General features: G+C 38.2%; 1 protein-coding gene across 1 annotated transcript in view; it reads right to left on the bottom strand.

Annotated features, from left to right (window-relative positions):
• Positions 1 to 10,460: 10,460 nt before the first annotated feature.
• Positions 10,461 to 21,948, bottom strand: part of LOC143018140 (oplophorus-luciferin 2-monooxygenase non-catalytic subunit-like) — a 44,132-nt gene continuing 32,644 nt past the window's right edge. The window contains exons 7-8 of the mRNA XM_076173276.1: positions 16,116 to 16,246; positions 10,461 to 14,899 (exon numbers count right to left, since the gene is read on the bottom strand). Of these exons, the coding sequence (XP_076029391.1) occupies positions 14,741 to 14,899; positions 16,116 to 16,246 (290 nt within the window). The 3' untranslated portion in view covers positions 10,461 to 14,740. The remainder of the gene's footprint in view (positions 14,900 to 16,115; positions 16,247 to 21,948) is intronic.

The raw sequence follows: 21,948 nt of genomic DNA, 5'->3' as shown, positions 1-21,948 counted from the left end.
TTTTTATTGCCTTTATGATTGACCTAACGAGAAAGAGAAAGAGAGACGACGGGAGAATTTTGACGACAACGTCGGTTGAATTTGACGACTCATTTTGGAGACTGAAGACTCCTTCGGAAGATTTTGAAGACTCCTTCGTAAATCTCGTGGAATTTCCTCGGTTCCTGCTAGTTGTTGTTGTTATTAATATCATTATCATTATTATTACTATCATTATCATTATCAATTATCATTATTATTATTATTATTATTATTATTATTATTATTATTATAACACACACACACACACACACACACACACACACACACACACACACACACACACACACACACACACACACACACGTAAATCAACTGCATAAAATCTACCTTGTTAGTCTTCTTTGTTCGCACGGCTCCGCCTCGCTGGAGAGGTCCACGGACTTTGTCACCCGGCTGACTCGAGAAATGAGGAATCATCGAAGTAGAAGACACAGAGCCCGAGGAGGTAACCCGAAAAGAATCATCGCCATTCCCTCGACAACGTCCGTCTCCAAAGCTGCTATTGCCATCTTGGTCCAACGATGAAGACCTTTTCGTTGCCACACCTGAAGAAGTTCTGGACCAGGTGGGCAATAGCAGCTTTGGAGACGGACGTTGTCGAGGGAATGGCGATGATTCTTTTCGGGTTACCTCCTCGGGCTCTCTGTCTTCTACTTCGATGATTCCTCATTTCTCGAGTCAGCCGGGTGACAAAGTCTGTGGATCTCTCCAGCGAGGTGGAGCCGTGCGAACAAAGAAGACTAAGAAGGTAGATTTTGTGTTGTTGGTTTACGTGTGTGTGTGTGTATGCATTCACTTGGTCTTTGGATCACGTGTTGGACTCGTGATCGACAGCTATTTTCCCTCCGGAAGAGAGCTCAGAACTCGTAGGTCCGATCTATGGATAATGCTATGACCTTTCACACACACACACACACCCAACTCCCCGCCCACGAGAGTCAGAGTGTCGACCCGAAGCGCAGTGGTACCGAAATAATTTCGGCCCTGGGCAGAATTCGAACCAGGAGCTGCGGGCCACTTTCGTGGCAGCTCAGTGCTCTACCAATTACGCTACCTAGTGTGTGTGTGTGTGTGTGTGTGTGTGTGTGGTGTGTGTGTGTGTGTGCGTGTGTGTGTGTGCTAGTGTGTGTGTGCGTTCCTGTATTATAATAATAATAATAATGATAATAATGATAATATAATAATAATAATAATAATAATAATAAAAATAATAATAATGATAATAATAATAATAATAATAATAATAATAATAATAATAATTAATAATATAATAATAATAATAATAATAATAATAATAATAATAATAATAATAATAATAATAATGTCTTTCCTTTTCTTTTTAGAAAAGGAAAGGCACATTAAAGTGAACATTACGGGGAGAGCAACTGGAGGAAGTGGATAGTTTTAGATACTTGGGTGCAAGTGTAGCAGGAAAAGGTGGAGTGAAGGTGGAGGTAGAATGTAGATTGAGAGAAGCGAGTAAATGCCTTGGTGGTTTAAAGAGTGTAATGAGGAATAGACATTTGGGAATGGATGCGAAGAGGAGACTGTATGAAGGAGTGATTGTGCCAACAGCACTGTATGGGGCAGAAACGTGGAACGTAAGGGAAGAAGAGAGAAGGAGTTTGAATGTGTTTGAGATGAGGTGTCTGAGAAGTATGGTGGGGGTTACTAGGCTGGGCTAGATAGAGTGAGAAATGAGGAGGTGAGGAGGAGAACAGGGGTGAAAAAGGATTTGGGAGATAGGGTTGATGAAAGAATATTAGGATGGTTTGGACACATGGAAAGAATGAGTGAAGAAAGACTAGTAAAAGAGGTATGGAAGGCAGATGTGGAGGGAGTGAACATGAGGGGACGTCCTAGGATGAGGTGGATGGATGGGGTGAAGGGGGCTTTGGGGAAGAGGGGAATGTCTGTTGAGGAAGGAAGGGAGAGGACGGAAGACAGAGGTGAGTGGAGAATGGTTGTATATGGATGATGTTGTGACTGCATGAGGAGAAATGGGCGGGGGTGGGGGGGGGGGGGGGGGGGGGGGGGTAGTATGTGTGAGTAAATTTTGACGCAGCCCGAAGGGATTTCTCCCCGTCCTCTCCTTATATGCAACGGGGGACGGAGAGGGGGGGGTCGCCGATTAAATGAAGCGGCCTTGCTGTGGATGTACTGGGTCTTGCGACACTGCTTCTGACCCAGGGCGGTGGGCAGGGTGCAGGGATGACCCGTCATCCAGGAGGTGCTCAGATGAGAGGAAGGGTGGGAGGGGTGTGGAGTGTATTTAGGGATGAAATGGGTGGGAGTGTTTTTATGCCTTTCCCTTTTTGGCTACCTCCCTTGGAAGGGGAAAAAAGCCTTGGTATATGTATGTATGTAATAATAATAATAATAATAATAATGATAATGATTATAAAAATAATGATAGTAATAATAACAGTAATGTTAATAGTAATAATGATAATAATAATAATAATAGTAGTAATAATAATAATAATAATAATAATAATAATAATAATAGTAATAATAATAATAATGATAATAATAATAATAATAATAATAATAATAATAATGATAATAATAATAATAAATGATAATAAAAACAGTAAGAATAATAATAATAATGATAATGATAATAATAATAATAGTAATAATAATAATTGTAATAATGATATTAGTAATAATAATAATAATAATAATAATAGTGATAATAATAATAATAATAATAATAATAATAATAATAATAATAATAATAATAATAATAATAATAATAATAATAATAATAATAATAATAATAATAATAATAATAATAATAATAATAATAATAATAATAATAATAATAATAATAATAATAATAATAATAATAATAATAATAATAATAATAATAATAATAATAATAATAATGATAATGATGTGGTCTTGTCCAACATATGTTTAAGTTCGCAATGAGAGTTGGTAACGTGGTTGGTAGTTTGAGCGGCGTTTCGGATAAACACGGCGGAGCAGCGTAGCTCTCTGTGGTCTTCTTTATTTTGTGACAGGTGTTTACATACATGGCTCGTGGCTAGGTTGCCGACGAGATATCATTTATTTACAAGATGCTGTTTTAGCAAATATTAGAGATCAGGATAGGTTTTAAATACTTTACAATTTGCATATACATATAAACAATGTACTACAGTTGTCCGAGGTTTGGACAGGATGGACATATCCCGTAGGAAAAGGGATTTTGTTATTAATGGCAATATCGCTTGGGTTTTCTGAGGTGTCGATACCGGCGTCCAGATGCTGGTTGTAAGGTTGACGCCCTTGGTCCGAACAATAGAGACTTGACCATAGATGACCGCGGGATGACCCTTCTCGTCGAAGTCAGGTCAGAGTACCACTTGACTCCTATATGCACCTAGATGCATATGTGCAGTGCTGATAGTATGTGTAGAGGCGGTAGATGAAGATCTAGGAGATTTTGGTGGTAGATTACGTCTTCTAGGAGGTCTAGACGTTCAACAATGATAATAATGATAATGATAACAACAACAACAACAACAACTAGGAGGAACCGTGGAAATTCCACGGAATTTATGAAGGAATCTTCAAAATCTACCGAAGGAGTCTTCAGCCTCCAGAATGAGTCGTCAAAGTCTCCCGACGTTGTCGTCAAAGTCTCCCGTCGTCTCTCTCTCTTTCTCATTCTCGTTAGGTCAATCATAAAGGCAATAAAAAAAATTGAATCGTTTGTCACGTCACATAGAACCCACAGAAATTCCACGGTTATTCAACTTTGAAGTAGTACGAAGGAGTCTTCAAAATCTCCCGAAGGAGTCTTCAGTCTCCAAAAAAAGTCGTCAAATTCTCCCGTCGTCTCTCTCTCTCTCTCTTTCTCGTTAGGTCAATCATAAAGGCAATAGAGGCCGTTTATGTCATGTCACATAGGACCCGCAGAAATTCCACGGTTATTCAACTTTAAAGTATTACGAAGTAGTCTTCAAAATCTCCCGAAGGAGTCTTCAGTCTCCAAAAGGAGTCGTCAAAGTCTCCCGACGTTGTCGTCAAATTCTTCCGTCGTCTCTCTTTCTCTTTCTCGTTAGGTCAATAATAAAGGCAATACAAATTTTTGAATCGTTTGTGTCATGTCACAATAAACATTTATAGACGTTTGATTATCTTCATGTAACCTATGATTGAACTTTTACAGACGTTTGAATACTGTTTATTTATTTATCTACTTATTTTCGTGAGGTTCTGTCAGGAGCTCAGAAAGCAACACGACATGACGTCACGAGTTAAGCTTTGACTAAATGCCTTTCTTAATATTTTATTTATCGAAAGAATGCGATAAATAGGTGAATAAAATCGTCTGTCTATAGCCAGAATAAAACATCTTCAATTCCTTTGTACTGTGACGTCGTGTCGGACGCGCTGAAGCGACGTGACGTCACCGCTCTCGGCCAATAAGTCGTCTCCGTTGCCATGACGTCACCACTGTCGCTTAGCTGGCAGCCAATCAGTCGTCAGCAAGGCTTGGTTGCCGTGACGTCATCGCGTGACACACACGATAGACAGTTACAAGTCGTCTCCTTTTTGTCGTGACGTCACCGCTCTCGACCAATAAGTCGTCTCCGTTGCCGTGACGTGACCACTCTCGCTTCGCTCGCAGCCAATCAGTCGTCAGCAAGGCTTGGTTGCCGTGACGTCATCGCGTGACACACACGATAGACAATTACAAGCGTATTAATATATAGATCTTCCGGGAGGGAAATAGCTGTCGATCACGAGTCCAACTCGTGATCCAAAAGACCAAGGTGAATGCACACACACGCACACCACGAGCATAGCTCCCCTTCCCGTAAAATACAACTAGATAGATACACACACACACACACACCACGGGACACCACGAGCATAGCTCCCCTTCCCGTGAAATACAACTAGGTAAACTAGGTAAACACACACACACACACACACACACACACACACACACACACACACACACACACACACACACTCTATTTACAGGAAGATGTTTTCAGAGGGTAAGTTGGTGTGGGAGTGGTTTAAAGATTAATAGGGATATGGGCATGTAACAAGAATGGAAGAGAATAAATATCCTAAGAAATATGTGTGTTGGCAACCGAGAGTAAAGAGACAGGCGGGAAGACCTAGAAAGAGATAGATTGTGTAAAGATGAAATTAAAGAGAAGAAATTTAACGCTAGAAGAAATAAATCAAAAGAAATTATACGAAGATCGTGACGACTGGAGGAGTCTGATCCAAAGGCCGACGACTGACAAACGATAACGTCTACCTCGCGTCTGGTGAGAAAGTGAATGAGAGAACCAAGATCGAGGGAATACAAGGTCTACTCAACAGCTATCCAGTATTTAGGTCGTTTGCGCATTGACGTCACTAGAAGTGATTGGCCCAAAGACTATATAGGAAAGACGGGAAAGCTCACGGAGAGCCGCATCGTCCACATACATTTTACTGTGCGGCTCTCTCACTAGATGGCGTTTACGTCAATCACCAGTTTTAACTGCATCATCTGTTTCTTTATTAAATATGTCAAAGATAAACCACAAGAACATTTTTCCAAAATGAAACCCCCATTTTAACGGTTGCAGAACATGAAATAGGTAAGTCTCCCAGAAACTCTGTGGTGCCTGTACGTTTTCTCTTTTACCTAACATTTTCACTTACGTTTTCACCATTTTCTCTGTGGGCTCCCCTTCAGATGACGTCACAACATGCGCGCGAGCAGATCTTATATTCTCTCGATCTTGGAGAGAACAAGGTTGATACCAGGCATTTCGTAACGAGAAGATGAACTTATTATGGACTTATTTACACATAAAAACTGCGCGCGCGCGCATGTACAAATATACACTAATGCACAAAACCACACGCATATACATCATTACCATACGCCGTACGCGCACATGAAAATCATGAATACGCACACACACACACACACAAAACAAATATATGAATAGTTCATTCATGCCTCTGAAGTCACTTTGTAAACTTTGTTCTGGCAAAGTCTTGAGATTTTATTCAGCTGAGGGATGGCCCACGTTTTGCCGAAGTCAAAGAAGTAGAAACGTCTTCTTGAAGAACCGATTGAGATCGGTGGGGCTCTGGATGTAGCTGGATTTTCCTTTCCTTATCTTGATCCAAAATTGGAGACTCCGTGGGCGCTGGTATCAAGAAGGGCAGACGAAGATTTTACTTTTTATGAAAATCTTCTAAGAGTATTGCGAACTCTTTCCAAGTCTTAGGCACTCAAAAATTTATTCCTCCCTTATTTGTGTTTTTGACTTAGGTTCAAGAAGGGCTTGCAAAGATTTTACTTTTTTTTTTATGAAAATCTTTAAAGAGTAATGGGAATTCTTTCCAAGTCTCTGACATTTAAAAAATGCGGCTTTTTATGTTTGCCTTGGTCTTTTGGGCCTTGTGGACTTTGCGCTTGAGCTTGAGCGCCTCAGCCGCTGGAATCCATCAATTCCTCAACAGAAGGAGGAGAGTCGACTTCCATGGATTGATCTTTAGGAGGAAGATGGGCGACCTGCATGGCTTGATCCTCAAATGGAAGATTGGCGACTTCCATGGCTTCATCTTCAAATGGAAGATGGGAGACTTCCATGTCATGATTTTCGAGAGGAAGATGGGTCACTTCCATGCCTTGATCTTCAAAAGGAAGATGGGCAACTTCCATGCCTTGATCTTCAAATGGAAGATGGGCGACTTCCATGTCTTGATCTTCAAATGGAAGATAGGCGACTTCCATGGCTTGAATTTATGGAGGAAGAGGGTTGACCTGCATTGTCTTGCAGCAGGTGCAGGATCTGTCCTGAATGAAGAAAGGCCTCTCCTCGTCGAGTTCTTCGGTGCCAACGGTGAAGAGCTTTTCGTTGCCACACCTGAGGAAGTTCTGGACCAGGTGGGCAATAGCATTATTATTATTATAATTATTATCATTGTTATTATTACCATTATTATTATTATGATACAGGAACACACATACGCACACACACACACACACACACACACACACACGTAAACCAACAACACAAAATCTACCTTGTTCGTCTTCTTTGTTCGCACGGCTCCACCTCGCTGGAGAGATCCACAGACTTTGTCACCCGGCTGACTCGAGAAATGAGGAATCATCGAAATAGGAGACAGAGAGCCCGAGGAGGGAACCCGAAGAGAATCCTCGCCACTCCCTCGACAACTTCCGTCTCACAAGCTGCTATTGCCCACCTGGTCCAGAACTTCTTCAGGTGCGGCAACGAAAAGGTCTTCATCGTTGGACCAAGATGGCAATAGCAGCTTTGGAGACGGACGTTGTCGAGGGAATGGCGATGATTCTTTTCGGGTTACCTCCTCGGGCTCTGTGTCTTCTACTTCGATGATTCCTCATTTCTCGAGTCAGCCGGGTGACAAAGTCCGTGGACCTCTCCAGCGAGGCGGAGCCGTGCGAACAAAGAAGACTAACAAGGTAGATTTTATGCTGTTGGTTTACGTGTGTGTGTGTGTGTGTGTGTGTGTGTGTGTGTGTGTGTGTGTGTGTGTGTGTGTGTGTGTGTGTGTGTGTGTGTGTGTGTGTGTGTGTGTGTGCGTGTGTACGTGTGTGTGAGTGTGTGTGTGTGTGTGTGTGTGTGTGTGTGTGTGTGTGTGCGCGTGTGTGTGTATTCCTGTATTATGATAATAATAATAATAATAATAATAATAATAATAATAATAATAATAATAAATATAATAATAATAATAATAATAATAATAGTAATAATAATGATAATAATAATGATAATAATGATAATGATAGTAATAATAATGATAATAACAATAACAACAACAACAACTAGCAGGAACCGTGGAAATTCCAGGGGATTTACGAAGGAGTCTTCAAAATCTTCCGAAGGAGTCTTCAGTCTCCAAAAGGAGTCGTCAAATTCTCCCGTCGTCTCTCTCGCTTTCTCGTTAGGTCAATAATAAAGGCAATACACATTTTTGAATAGTTTGTGTCATGTCACAATAAACATTTATAGACGTTTGATCATCTTCATTTAACCTATGATTGAACTTGTATAGGTGTTTGAATACTGTTTATTTATTTATTTATCTACTTATTTTCGTGAGGTTCTGTCAGGAGCTCAGAAAGCAACACGACATGACGTCACAAGTTAAGCTTTGAATAAATGACTTTTTTAATATTTCATTTATCGAGAGAATGCAATGAATAGGTGAATAATATCGTCTGTCTTTAGCCAGAATAAAACTACTTCGATTCCTTTGCACCGTGATGTCGCGGCGTTCCAATAATACAGATACTTTCACATATACATAAACATAAGTGTTTTAGAATTAATATCTATAATTCATCAATAGCTGTAAGAGTGATATTATATATTCTTTATTATATTGCTATAAGTAATATTGAAGCCAATAATATTACTCAAGTTCGTCATCTTTATGTTCACTCATGATGTGGATGTATGTGAGATTCTTCCTACATGCACAGAACGGGGAGGATTTTCGACTCTGAATGAACTGACATGGTTTTTCTTTAAGTTTAGATATTGGTTGGTTGAGTATTCTCTCTTTCAGTACAAGAAGAGAACATGATCATTTCATGCCAACCATTTAATTTTAAAGACTGCCTTTCGACCCCATAGTAATTTACTGACCCCTTTCGACCCCCTAGCAATCTACTGACCCCCTTTCGACCCCTTGGCTATTTATCGACCCCCTAGCAATCTACTGACCCCTTGGATGGTCTCATCGACCCCTTTGGACACCCCTGCTATAAAGGCTGTTCGATATGGGTGACCCTGCAGAGATTTTCATCTCCATGGGCTTTTGTAGTCATTAAGATTCTGAAGCCTATGCACCATGTCAAGGATCAACTCTCGGATAGGATATATATATATATATATATATATATATATATATATATATATTTTTTTTTTTTTTTTTTTTTTTTTTTTTTTTTTTTTTTTTTTTTTTTTTTTTTTTTTTTAAGAGTGGGTGGTACGGCCTGGGATAAAAGACAAGTTCCTCTCTGAGAATTTGTCCAGACTTATTCATCAATGCCCATAAAGAGGAAACACTTCCACGCTTTCACCACCAAGGCTCCCCCCCACCCCACCCCACCCCAACAGGATGACCAGCGTCGTCAGCCACGTGTAGTACCTCCACTTGACGCTTCGAGCGACGAGGGCGCTGGCGACGTACGATTTTTTTTTTTTTTTTTTTTGGGGGGGGGAAGCATCTTTATAATTACCAGGTTAGATGAGGGTGGGTGCGGTTCTTTTTCTTCACCGCAGCCTCGCAAATTTGATTAAATTAATAAATAAATAGATGGAATAAACAGATAAATAAACAAGCAAATAAATGAATAAAATAGGAATAAAAATGGCTACTGACGTTACTATCAATTTGCTGTACTTATTTATAGGGATTCAAAATATTCAGACTGATAAGCACTATCTAATGATATAGATAAGAAATGCATCCGTGAGACTGGGAAACAATTTTATATTTACCGATTATAATTGACAAGGAAAGTAGCAGATTAGGATGCAGTGAAAGATAGAAACGTGTTTTCTTGTGCGCACAAATTAGAAATAGACTGGGTTAGTCTCTCCAGCACAAATTCTACCTATATAATTTGTAAACACGCATAGCATTTGGCAGACCCAAATAAGTAATAAACGTCATCAGAGAGAAGGAGAGCCACTAGCGTAGACGTGAGCATTGTATTATACATCTATGACCTTTGAATGCACGCACTTGCCGACAAAATCCCATCCATGTTCATCATCTGGACATTGCGGGTGGTGGAGATTTCACACTTCGCCAATTTATCAGGTGATAAAGACGTTATAAACACACTTCATATTTTTTCGGTCATTTTATGTCATTGTGGATAACCGTCTCTATGGTAAGAGAAACAGGACAAACGATAATGTAATACAGTGTTTTGATTTCATCACCACTGCATACTTCTCTTTTTTTTTCTAAGCTGAGCTTATACTTATGAGCACTTGATGAAGATGAGTCATGGAAGAATAGTGGATTCTGAGGGCATATTAAGAAATGTTACAAAAATTAGTACGCAGAATTGAAGAAACTTTCACCATCCACTCGCTAGGTACAAAATAATTTCAAATATTAAAGAATACACCTAAAGAACCCAAAGTCTCCCTCCCAAAAAAAATTGTAAAAAAAAAAATAATAATAATAATAATAATAATAATAATAATAATAATAATAACAATGCCATCTACATATGTGAACCAACTCATCTTGAAGTTTAATGTTGAGTAGGGTAAGGTATCCAAATATTCCATGTAAAGGCACTGGGAGCGTAAATCCCATAGCACCAAATTTCTGACGACAAAACCATTTTGAAAATAAAACAAGAAACAGTTGGTATGATAAATTTAATATTATAACGAATGGCTGGTAGCGCTGTAGACTCGAAAAAAAATTTGTTCATGTGTAAGCTAATGTTGTTGTCTATCCAGAAATAGCTCTAGCAGTGCCAACGATCATCGTCATTTCGTAAAAGTAAGTTTTCTAATTCATCTATCCTGTCGATTTGTTATTTGATTGGTTAATCGGTTAGTTTATTTATTGATTTGTTTCTTTTCCATGCCTTCCACTTTCATAGTTTCTGTTTTGTTGACATTCATTGTCATATAATGCTTGTACTAATTGCATCTACTCACTGCTTCATCATGTAAAAGGACCTAATTCTTTCGAATCATTGCAAACTGTAGAAGGTCAAGTATTTCCATCATTCAAAGCTGTTTGCAAAGAAAGAGGATTACTGCTTGATGAAAATCACTGGGTACAAACTATGGAGGATACAGAGAGAACAAGATTGCCAAGAGCGATGAGGGATTTGTTCACTGTAAGGGTTGATTCACACTATCGGTCCGGGCGCGCTCCGCTCTCGGTTCTGAGGTATTCAGGGTTGATTCACACTATCGGTCCGGTCGCGCTCCGCTCTCGGTTCTGAGGTATTCACACTATCGGTCCACTCTCGTTCCCGCCATTGCCTCTCCCTCGACACCAGTAGAAGTCTACCATCAGTTACGAAGGATGTGTGACTTTTCTGACGCCGAGTTGGCAATAATCGCTATTGCACTTGATGAAGAAGGAAAACAAAATAGAAAAAGAAAGAAATTGTGGGTTCATCCTATGTTGCAAGATAGGAAGACTGAAGGAGAATTTCATACTCTGTATCCTCGTCTTATTGACGAGGAGAGTAAATTCCACAGCTATTACAGAATGAACAAAGGAACATTTGAGAAAATACTATCCAAAATTGGGGATGACCTGAAATGTACCAAAAGATGCTGCACTTCCTGGCACTAATGTGCTTGCACCATACGTTATAGTGGGAGATGAGGCTTTCCCGCTGAAGAGAAATTTTATGAGGCCCTACCCAGGTTCACAGACTGAACATAAAGTAGAGAAGAGGATTTTTAATTATAGATTATCTAGAGCCAGGAGGATAGTTGAGTGCACATTTGGTATTCTTGTGCAAACCTTCAGAATATATTTAAGGAAACTTAAAGCTATGCCTTCCAACGCTAATGCAATCATTACAACAACATGCATACTTCATAATCTGATACACCCAAATGCTGTTGCATTACCAGATACTGTTGCCATGCCTCCATCAAACACAGTACGTTCAATGAGAGGAAGAGGGGGAAATGCTACAAAGGAGGCTTTTGGCGTGAGAAACACTGAAAGATTATTTCAGTTCCCCAGCTGGTTCAATGCCTTGGCAAAAATAATAAAATATAAGTAAACAAACTTGTGTAGGAATATTTGTTGAGTGAGCTAATGAGATGCATTTTCGCAGTGGATAATAGGCTGTTATTATACATATGGAATTTCTTTCTTCGGTTAATAATGTGTATTTTTTTTCTCTCAGTACCTTGGCAATATGATAAGTATGCAAACATTATTGTATAGGAAAATTGTTTAGTGAGAATAGGAAATGCATTTCCACAGTGGACATTAGGCTATTGTATGGAATTTCTTACCTTCACAACCCAGCTGCCTGCTTATTTCAACACAGCTTCTTTCGCCACGTTATCACTGTAGTGCAGCGAAGTCAGGTCGTACAGCTCTGGTTTACCTTATGACTAATTCTATTAGCATTTCAACTGAATCCACAAAATTAAAGTAAGTTTTGTAGGTTGTATTTTATTCAGTTGGTGCTTATGCATATCCTAGCTGTACGCATTGTCATTGTATCGGTGATAAATAAAAAGAAAACGTATTTTTATCATTTTTCTAACTTTCTCATGATCCCATTGTGGTGTTTTCTTTGGATTATCCATGGTTTGGTAGGGCAGAAGGTAACATTACTTGCTTATATGAGGGCTGAATCTCGACTGGAGTGGAGCAGGAGGAGCAGGACCGTGGCAACTGAGTTCACACTGGCGCTCACGGTCCGGTCTCGCTCCAGTCAAAATATCTTTTGACGGAACCGTGACCGGAGCGAGAGCGCCAATGTGAATGCTTCAATTGAAATTAATGAGATAATATTGGACCGGACCGTGAGCGGACCGCGACCGGACCGATAGTGTGAATCAAGCCTAATACTCCTAAACATAGAAGTTTCAAATCCTTCTGAGTTGTGTGAGAGATTTTTCCAACTCTATGTCAAAGGATTACCGAAATGCAATGCAAAAGCAAGCTAATGATCAGAATATGTTGATCATTAAAAATACCATCGATAACACATTGAGGTACATACAGGATAAACTTTGTGCTGCTGGCAAATCACTGCAAGACTTTGAGTTGCCTTTGCCTCAGAATCAGCCTAGTGTGACACAGTTAAATAGAGACATAATGGCTGAGCAAAGCTACAATCTAGCAAAACAAATAGTATACGTAAATACACACCAAGGCTTATTAAATGAGGAACAAATAATCATTTATGAATTCATATGTAGTTGCTTAGACACGCGCTCTTCTTCATTTGTTTTCATCGATGCTCCAGGAGGCACAGGAAAGACCTTCTTAATAAAACTTATTTTCTCAAAAGTAAGGAGCTCAGGACAAATTGCACTGGCTGTAGCATCATCAGGAATTGCCGCAACATTGATGCCTGGTGGTAGAACTGCTCATTCTAGATTCAAGCTTCCTCTCAATGTAAGAGAAAATGATTTTTGTAATTTTGAAAAAAAAAAAAAAATCACCAACAGCTGACTTGATAAGGGCAGCAAAAATAATTATTTGGGACGAATGTCCAATGATGAGGAGGGAGAGTTTTGAGACAGCCGACAGGACTATCAATGAACCATTCGGAGGGATATTGACTGTGTGTGACTTCAGACAACTACTGCCAGTCGTCAAGAGAGGAAATGATGCCGACGTTTACAATGCTTGCATCAAAGAGTTGTATTTGTGGCGTGAATTTACAAAATTCCATTTAAAACGAAATATTAGAGTTCAAGAAGAAGGTGATGAATACTTTCAGTTACTGATGAAGATTGGCGAGGACAAGATTGAAAAGAATGAAAATGATGAGATTGGACAGCCAGTGGACATGTTGGGACGTAATGTTGACCAATGCATTCAATACATTTATCCTTCGTTCGATAATTCAGTAAGAATGTTCGCAGAAAACTGTATATCAGTGCCATTTAATGCGACAGTTAGAACAATAAATCATAAGTGCATTGAAACATTCCCCGGAAAAATCTAAGAATATTTTTCACTTAATTCCGTTTGTGTAGGAACAGAAGCCATACATTACCCTACAGAATTTCTCGACTCGCTCGAGTTGTCTGAACTACCTCCCCATAAACTTGAACTCAAGAAAGGAGCTCCAAACATGTGTATGAGGAATATTGACCCACCACGCTTATGTAACGTCACTAGACTAATAATGGAGGAGCTGTATGATAATTTGATTGTTGTTAAAAATTATTGCATCACAGTTCCAAGGAGAAATCGTTCTAATTCCATGATTTTTTTTTTTTTCTTCTTCTGAAGGAGACAATATTCCGTTTGCGCAAGAATTCAGTTTCCAATTAAATCAGCGTTTGCCATGACCATTCATAAGTCTCAAGGACAGACATTTCAGAAAGTTTTAGTTTGCCTAGACAAACCTGTATTTCAGCATGGACAATTATATGTTGCGCTGAGTAGAGTTAATTAAGAAAAAGGAAAATATCAGTGTTTTAAGTCATTCAAATTGTACAAAGAATGTTGTAAATATAAGAGCATTGTCTTAATAAAGATTTTATTGACCATTTTATTAACAACGTATCATTTAAAATTTTATATGACCCAACAGGTCACGGGTGGTCTAGTGTATATATATATATATATATATATATATATATATATATACACACACACACACACACACACAACAAACACTGTACAATGGCTAACTAAAGATGTTCTGCGTAGCCCTACAATGACACTTGTTGCACAAATGTCATTTGGCACATCTGTTCAAAATTTATGAATTAAAAACATCGTCATCAAGGAATGAGGGCAAGGAGATACAGCGTTTGTACCTTTTAGAAAAGGTACAAACGCTTGTACCCTTGGAGTTTGTAAACCAACATTTGAAAACCCTACCATTGAAACAAATCCCATAAACCAATTAGGTTTACAGATTTTTCCCACACTGGTCATTATTATACCATCTTTTTTGCTTTCTTTTTTAGGGCTTTGGACAAAGCATGTCGAGGAAATCTATAATACCTTGATCAAGTTCATATTGTGTGTTTCCGTCGTCTGACATGCAGTGGTTAAGATTCATTATCTGAGCACCGAGTGCACCACTCCTTGTCAGCCAAACGAAGTCACAATTACAAAATACCTGGAAAAAACAAAATTTATACATTAGATTTTCTCTCGAATGTTCTACTAAAGAATTACACAACTTTCCCACAGCTCCAGGGAACGGTCTGCAACTTCGCCCGTTAATTCCAAGAAGGGGAATTTAACACTGAATCCAACAAATTGGTGTCATGCAGGCCAGCCACTAGTTTTTGCCAATCGTTTTGTTCTGTTGGAGTGCAAAGCGGCTAAGCATTTGGAGGTCTGAGCGATTCAGGACTTCAATATGTGAGACTATGATAACAACTTGGCATGGAAGACAAAATGACATTGGAAGCTCGTGCGTCAATCCAGCCGCGGAATCGTTGTCCATGTGATATCATTCCATCTCATCACTCCCATTTATTGACTCTTTATGTAGTTATTGTAGGTGCAACAAGATAAAGAGAGTCAATTCGCGAATATATGAAGAGTTTCTTTTTCTAAGTTGAATAAAATCGTCAAACGTTCGTAAGAATAAAACTAATAAATAGTGGAATGTTATAAGCATCAACAGATAGTGTGTAAGCTGGTTCGCAACCTCCATATGTGCAAATGGAGGGACAAGGGTTCAGAACCAATGAGGCGACTTAGAATATAAAACAAGAACGAACGGTGAGCCGGTGGGTAGTGATGGTGAATATGAGAGGGCTTCAAACCGCATGATGCTCGTAAGCTTTCCTTGCAATTTATAACAAAAATCGTAAAAATAGGAAATATTGGCGAAAACTTGTTAATGTTCACGATTCTGCGGCTGCCATGAAGATATCCCTCTCCTATCTTAAGGCAAACATTTAAGTCGCCTTAGGCAAATCAAGATCCTGACCGTCAGTTGAACATAAAAATAACCCAAGTTGATACCACACATCAACACAAGCTTCAACTTATTCACAGTAAATTTAGTTTCATTTATACCAAGATATAAAATTAATTTGTTTACTTTTCGTTTTAATCCATTTTTTTTATCTATTTGTTGATCTAATTATCTATTGATTCATTTAAAGCAGAAGATATACTTTAGCAAGTAATTGATTCGAAAAGTGTGACTAAAGAGCTGCTAATGACAAATGTCGAAAAAAAAAAAAAGATTAACACTGAGAACGAAGCCTGTACTCTGAGTAAGAAAGTACGACAGTCGGCAAGGATAGAAACGCTGGTAAATTTCGTTCTCGAGAGGGTTTTTTTTTTTTTTTTTATGACGAAGAGACTGGACTTACCGCGACACCGGTGAAGTCGACTGTGCCTACACCTTTAGCCAAGTGATCAATCAAGGGCTTCGTCTGTCCTTCAAGTAGATTTCTGAGCTTATCGTTGGATCTCATGGATATCTTTGCATCTTCTGATACGCCTAAGGTTCAAAGAATAAAAAGCGAGAGTGCATTATGAGTTGTGGAAGCATAATCAAGTGCAAACTACACACACATACACACACACACACACACACACACGCACACACTAGGAGGACAACATAAATAAGTAGCAAAGTTTGATCAATGGAGACCATGAGACGGGTTACCATGATCACAGTTCCAGTCGTGTGTAATGTAACTAGTTAAATAGACGGGCAAATTTCACATTCTAGTTTTGGTTTCATAGAAGAAGGTACAGTACCCTAGGACCGGAAGAGGACCAATGTGGTGTTACTTCAAAGAAGGAAGGAGACACCAGTATGATGGTTAATTGTGTGAAATTTGTGAAAATCACATGTGTTAAATATCGAGAGATGTACATAATGGCAAACTCGACCTCAGAAGTATAAAACCGTGTGTTTCGAATGTAGTTTTTACTCAAGGGTGGTTGATGTGCTATTAGAGAGGTTCTGGGTGGATTGTATGCAACTCGATATGGAGAAAGTCTTTGGCAAGAAAGCAAGCAAATTAAGAATATGGAAACTGAAGCATATTGGAGGATTTAAAGAAAACCTCCTAGAATGGACGAGAGGCTTTCTGAAACACCGAGAAGTGAAAACAAAATCAAAGGAGAGGGTGTCAGGATGGAGAGAAATAACTCCAGTAGTCCCATCGGGGTCCGGACTGGCACGGGATGTTATATAGTGTACGTACACACACACACACACACACACACACACACACATATATATATATATATATATATATATATATATATGCATATATGTGTACATATATATGCATATACATATGCATATATATACATATATACACACACACATATATATATATATATATATATATATATATATATATATATATATGCGTAAATAACCACTAGGAAAAAGTAAACTAACGAAGCAGAGCGCTTTCGTGTAATTACATCTTCAGTGCAGATACAAAGAAGGAATTACAAGATGAAGAAACAAGGTACAGAATATATGACATAGTGAAGAGGGCATTCGGAGAGGTAGTGGAAGAAGTACACGTGACGGACGTATGGGCCGTCCTGGTAGCCAACAAGTATGGGACGTTTGGGCCGTCCTGGTAACCAACAAGTATGGGACAACTGCTCATAATTTATATTACAATTCAAACAATTTTGAAATTTCATGAGAAATAAAACTATCTAATTTGTACAAACCTTGATGAAGATTAACATTTATCCCCTTACTAGATTTGATCAAACTGCATTCAATTAAATTTCTTTCTGTTATGTTGTTGTTGTATGTGATGACTTTAGCGTTATCCCAGTCAACTGGGTGGTTAAAATGGTTCATGTGGTTGAATATACCGCTAGATTGGTTTCCCTCTCTAACGTATTTCTTATGTTGATTAATTCGTGTTGTGAGTGCTTTAGCAGTCTGACCAACATAAAACTGATTACATGATTTGCAAGGTATTTTGTACACACACCCTTTATTACTATTGACAGAATTATTTATGAGCAGTTGTCTTACAGTGTTCTTGTTATTGAAAACTACATTAATGTTAAATTTACGTAACATATTTGGAATATTTTGCAGGTTCTCTTGGTACGGTAAAATTAGCAAGTTATTCATATTGAAAGTTTGAGTTGACCTAAGGTTGTAAAATGTCCTTTTAGCACGATTGTAAGCTTTATCAAGAACATGTGTGGGGTATTGTAGCTTAGTACCAATGTCGTAAATACATCTTATTTCATCATCGATGTACTCTGGGCTGCAAATGCGTAGGGCCCTGAGATACATCGATGAGAAAACAGATACCTTCACGCCATCAGGGTGTGAGGAATAATAGTGTATATATGAACAAACGTTGGTTGGTTTCCGATATACACTAAACTTCAACTCACTTTCACGGCGGTAGATATTACAATCAAGGAAAGGCAAAACGCCTTCTTTCTCTATCTCCACCGTGAACTTAATGGAACTGACCAAATTATTAAGCTTACATAAAAAATCATTTACATTATCTTGAATGGGCCACAGACATAGGATGTCATCAATGTACCGCATCCATGTAATGTTGGGGGGAATGATCTTACTTAAAATTTTGGTTTCAAAAAACTCCATATATAGATTACTCATACGGGAAGTAACGATGTGGGTAGGGTAAGGTCAGAGGAACTTGTTCGGAATTATAAGGTTCCCCTTCAGGAGATGAAGGAACGTGGGAGCCGTCACATAGTCTGTGGGATCCTTCCGAGGATCTACGCTGGGTCGTGTTGGAACAGTAGAGTCATAGGGATCAATGAGAGAATATCACGATTGTGCACGCAACTAGGATACCACTTCCTTGATCCTTGGTATATCTTTTTCAGGCGTCATGACCTTTACGCTTCTGATGGAATCCACCTTACACGCAGAGGCAAAGATGTTCTTACAAACCACATTGTGGGAGTTTGTAACAAACTTGTTCCTTTTTTGGGGTAGAAACTCGAAGGGAAAGGGAAATAGAGTGTACTGGGGAAAACAGTAGGGTATAGCAATAATGTAGAGCAATATGTAAGTGTAGGACAAAATATAATTTAAGGAGATAATGTCGATAGAGGACGAAATATTACATTAGGATGTAATGATAGTGGAGGACAAAATATCACGATGGGATGTAATGATAGTGGAGGACAAAATATCACGATGGGATGTAATGATAGTGGAGGACAAAATATCACGATGGGATGTAATGATAGTCGAGGACAAAATATCACGATGGGATGTAATGATAGTGGAGGACAAAATATCACGATGGGATGTAATGATAGTGGAGGACAAAATATCACGATGGGATGTAATGATAGTGGAGGACGAAATGTCACGGTAGGATATAATGTCAGTGGAGTACAGATCATTTTAGGAAGGGGTGCCGGGCACAATGTCAGTGAACGACGGGGCGACAAGATGTCCGTGATGGGGCAAATGTCCATGAGGCACTGAATGTCATTGAAGAAAGAAATATCAGTATAGAGCATGATGTCAATAAAGAACAAAATTATAACGTAAGGCATGATGTTGAAACTCAGGACGTGTTAAAAAAAATAATCACGAGTTTCTTAAAACCATGTAGCCTACTTTAATGCTCGTAGTATTAGGAACAAATTCCAAGAAATACAGGCGTATGTCAAAAGCAAAAATCTCGATATGATAGGAATGGACATTGCTTCTAATATACAAAAGAACACCCCCACCATTTAATGGTGGAAACTTTGAAGCTGAATTTCATATTGCGGGATTTAAACACTTTCAACAGGATAGAAACCACATGAAAGGTGGGGGTGTTCTGTTGTATGAAATTGAATATCGCAATGTCCATGCATGTGTTATAAAGTAAAACAGGATGCATATGATAGTTTGTGGGTAGAATTATCCCAAACAAATGGACAAAAAATTAATGTAGGTGTAATATATAAGCCAAAGACATTATCATTAGCAGACGACAAACTGTTGTTTCAAGAACTGTCTAGTTTCTGCAACCGGAACTTGTTGATAATGAGTGATTTCAATTTTACTGACATTGATTGGATGACTCTAGAACATGGCCATATAGGTAGTCGCTTGATAGATTTTCTCGGTGACAATTACTTAGTTCAGCATGTAAAAGAGCCCAAAAGACATGAAAACTTACTCGATCTATTGATCACTAATCACGAAAGCATGATAACCGATGTAGAAGTCGGTGAAACTCAACTCTTGCAAATAGCGATCACAACTTTGTTAGATTCAAACTGCTATTTTCTTTTTAGAATAGATACTTGTGTTTCTAAAATACCCGATTTCAGTAAAGCTCAGTTCATAGGACTACGTCAGAAGCTTCAGCTTGTAGATAGGGAGGCAAAATTAAGCTAAAGACCTGTAGATCTGATGTGGGAAATGTTTCAAAATACGTTTACTAAGAGGATTCATACTTGCATCCCATTTAAGGATAGACGCTCCCGAAATCAGGCTCGCCCAAAATGGCTTGACAAAGAAACTGAAAAACGTATTGCTAAAAAGAGATATGCTTATAAGAAATTCAAGTGCTCGGGTGTACCTAATGACTATCAAAGTTATGTATTAATACAGAGAGATTTAAAAAATACAATAAAAATGAAAACAATATGAAATTGAATACCGCTGATAAATCTAAAGAGTATATTAAAGAATTCTATAGTTACATTAGATATAAAAAAAAAGTTATTAGGAACCACATTGGCCCACTATTATCTGCTGACGATCAACTTGAATATTCAAAAAAAGGAATGTGTAATATTTTAAACAACTATTCTAACTCAGTATTCGTAAACTAAACACTTCAAAGTGAACTCCAAACTGAAACCTGTAAAATGCCTAGGGTGAACTTACTATGGTAAATATAACAATAAATAAATAAAAGGTGTATAGAGACACTCAGTGTTAATAAAACACTAGGGTCTGACGGTTGCCATCCAAGAATCTTAAAGGAAATGGAAAATGAGATTGTTGTTCCATTAGAAATTATTTTCAAGATATGCATCATATCCGGAGATGTCTCAAGAGAATGGAAGCTAGCTAACGTTACTCCCATATTCAAAAAGATGACAAAAAGAAACCAAATAACTACAGGCCTATAAGCTTGACTTCAATCGTAGGAAAAATTATGGAAACTATCATTAGATATGCTATCGAACATCATTTAGAAAGTAACGGTTTGATAAATGATAGCCAGCATGGATTCAGAAGGAAACGTTCTTGCGTGACTTACTCGAATTCTACAACACAGTCATCTCGAATTATGACAAAAGAAACAATATAGATTTAATATATCTAGACTTTGCAAAAGCTTTTGATATAGTCCCCCACGAAAGACTACTTACTAAATTAGCTTCACACGGAATAAGAGGTAGCCTATTAAATTGGACTAGTAATTGGTTGAATGATCAAAAACAGAGAGTTGTTTTAAACGGCAAAAATTCTAGATGGAAAAATGTTACAAGTGGAGTTCCTCAGGGTTCCGTTCTTGGGCCACTTCTATTCATAGTATATATAAATGATATAGACCATGGACTAAAATCTATTGTTTCAAAATTTGCTGATGATACAAAAGTGTGCGGAATGACAAATGGTCACTTAAACCAATTAGATATTCAAGAAGATTTAGATAAATTACAGCAATGGCCTGATAAATGGCTAATAAAACTTAACACATATAAATGAAGGTCATGCACATAAGTAAAAATAACAGTAAGTACGATTACAAGTTATTTGGAAATTCGTTATCAAAAGTGGATAGTAAAAAGGATCTCGGCGTAATTATCAGTAACGATCTGAAATCATCTAAGCAGTATATTTCAGCCTCTGAGAAAGCAAATAAGATTCTAGGACTGATTGCACGATCTTTTGAATTCAAAAGTCCATCTCTCATCAACAAGCTATATAAATCGTTAGTTCGTCCACATTTGGAATATGCTGTTTCCGTACGATCACCGAATCTCATTAAAGACGTTGACAGACTGGAAAAAGTACAACGGCGAGCCACAAAACTGATTCCAAATATAGAAAATAAATCATACGAAAATCAACTAAAACATATGAATCTGTTTTCTCTAAAAAAACGTAGACTCAGAGGTGACCTGATACAGGTTTTTAAGATTCTAAAGGTAATTGACATCATTCAAAAGTGACAAAATTTTCACACTGAATGAAAA

The sequence above is a fragment of the Oratosquilla oratoria genome, chromosome 34 (assembly GCF_046742065.1).
Source record: "Oratosquilla oratoria isolate Oo_2021 chromosome 34, ASM4674206v1, whole genome shotgun sequence".
Taxonomy (NCBI): Eukaryota; Metazoa; Arthropoda; class Malacostraca; order Stomatopoda; family Squillidae; genus Oratosquilla; species Oratosquilla oratoria.
Note: the sequence above shows the minus strand (reverse complement) of the source record. Positions and strands in the feature narration are given on the sequence as shown.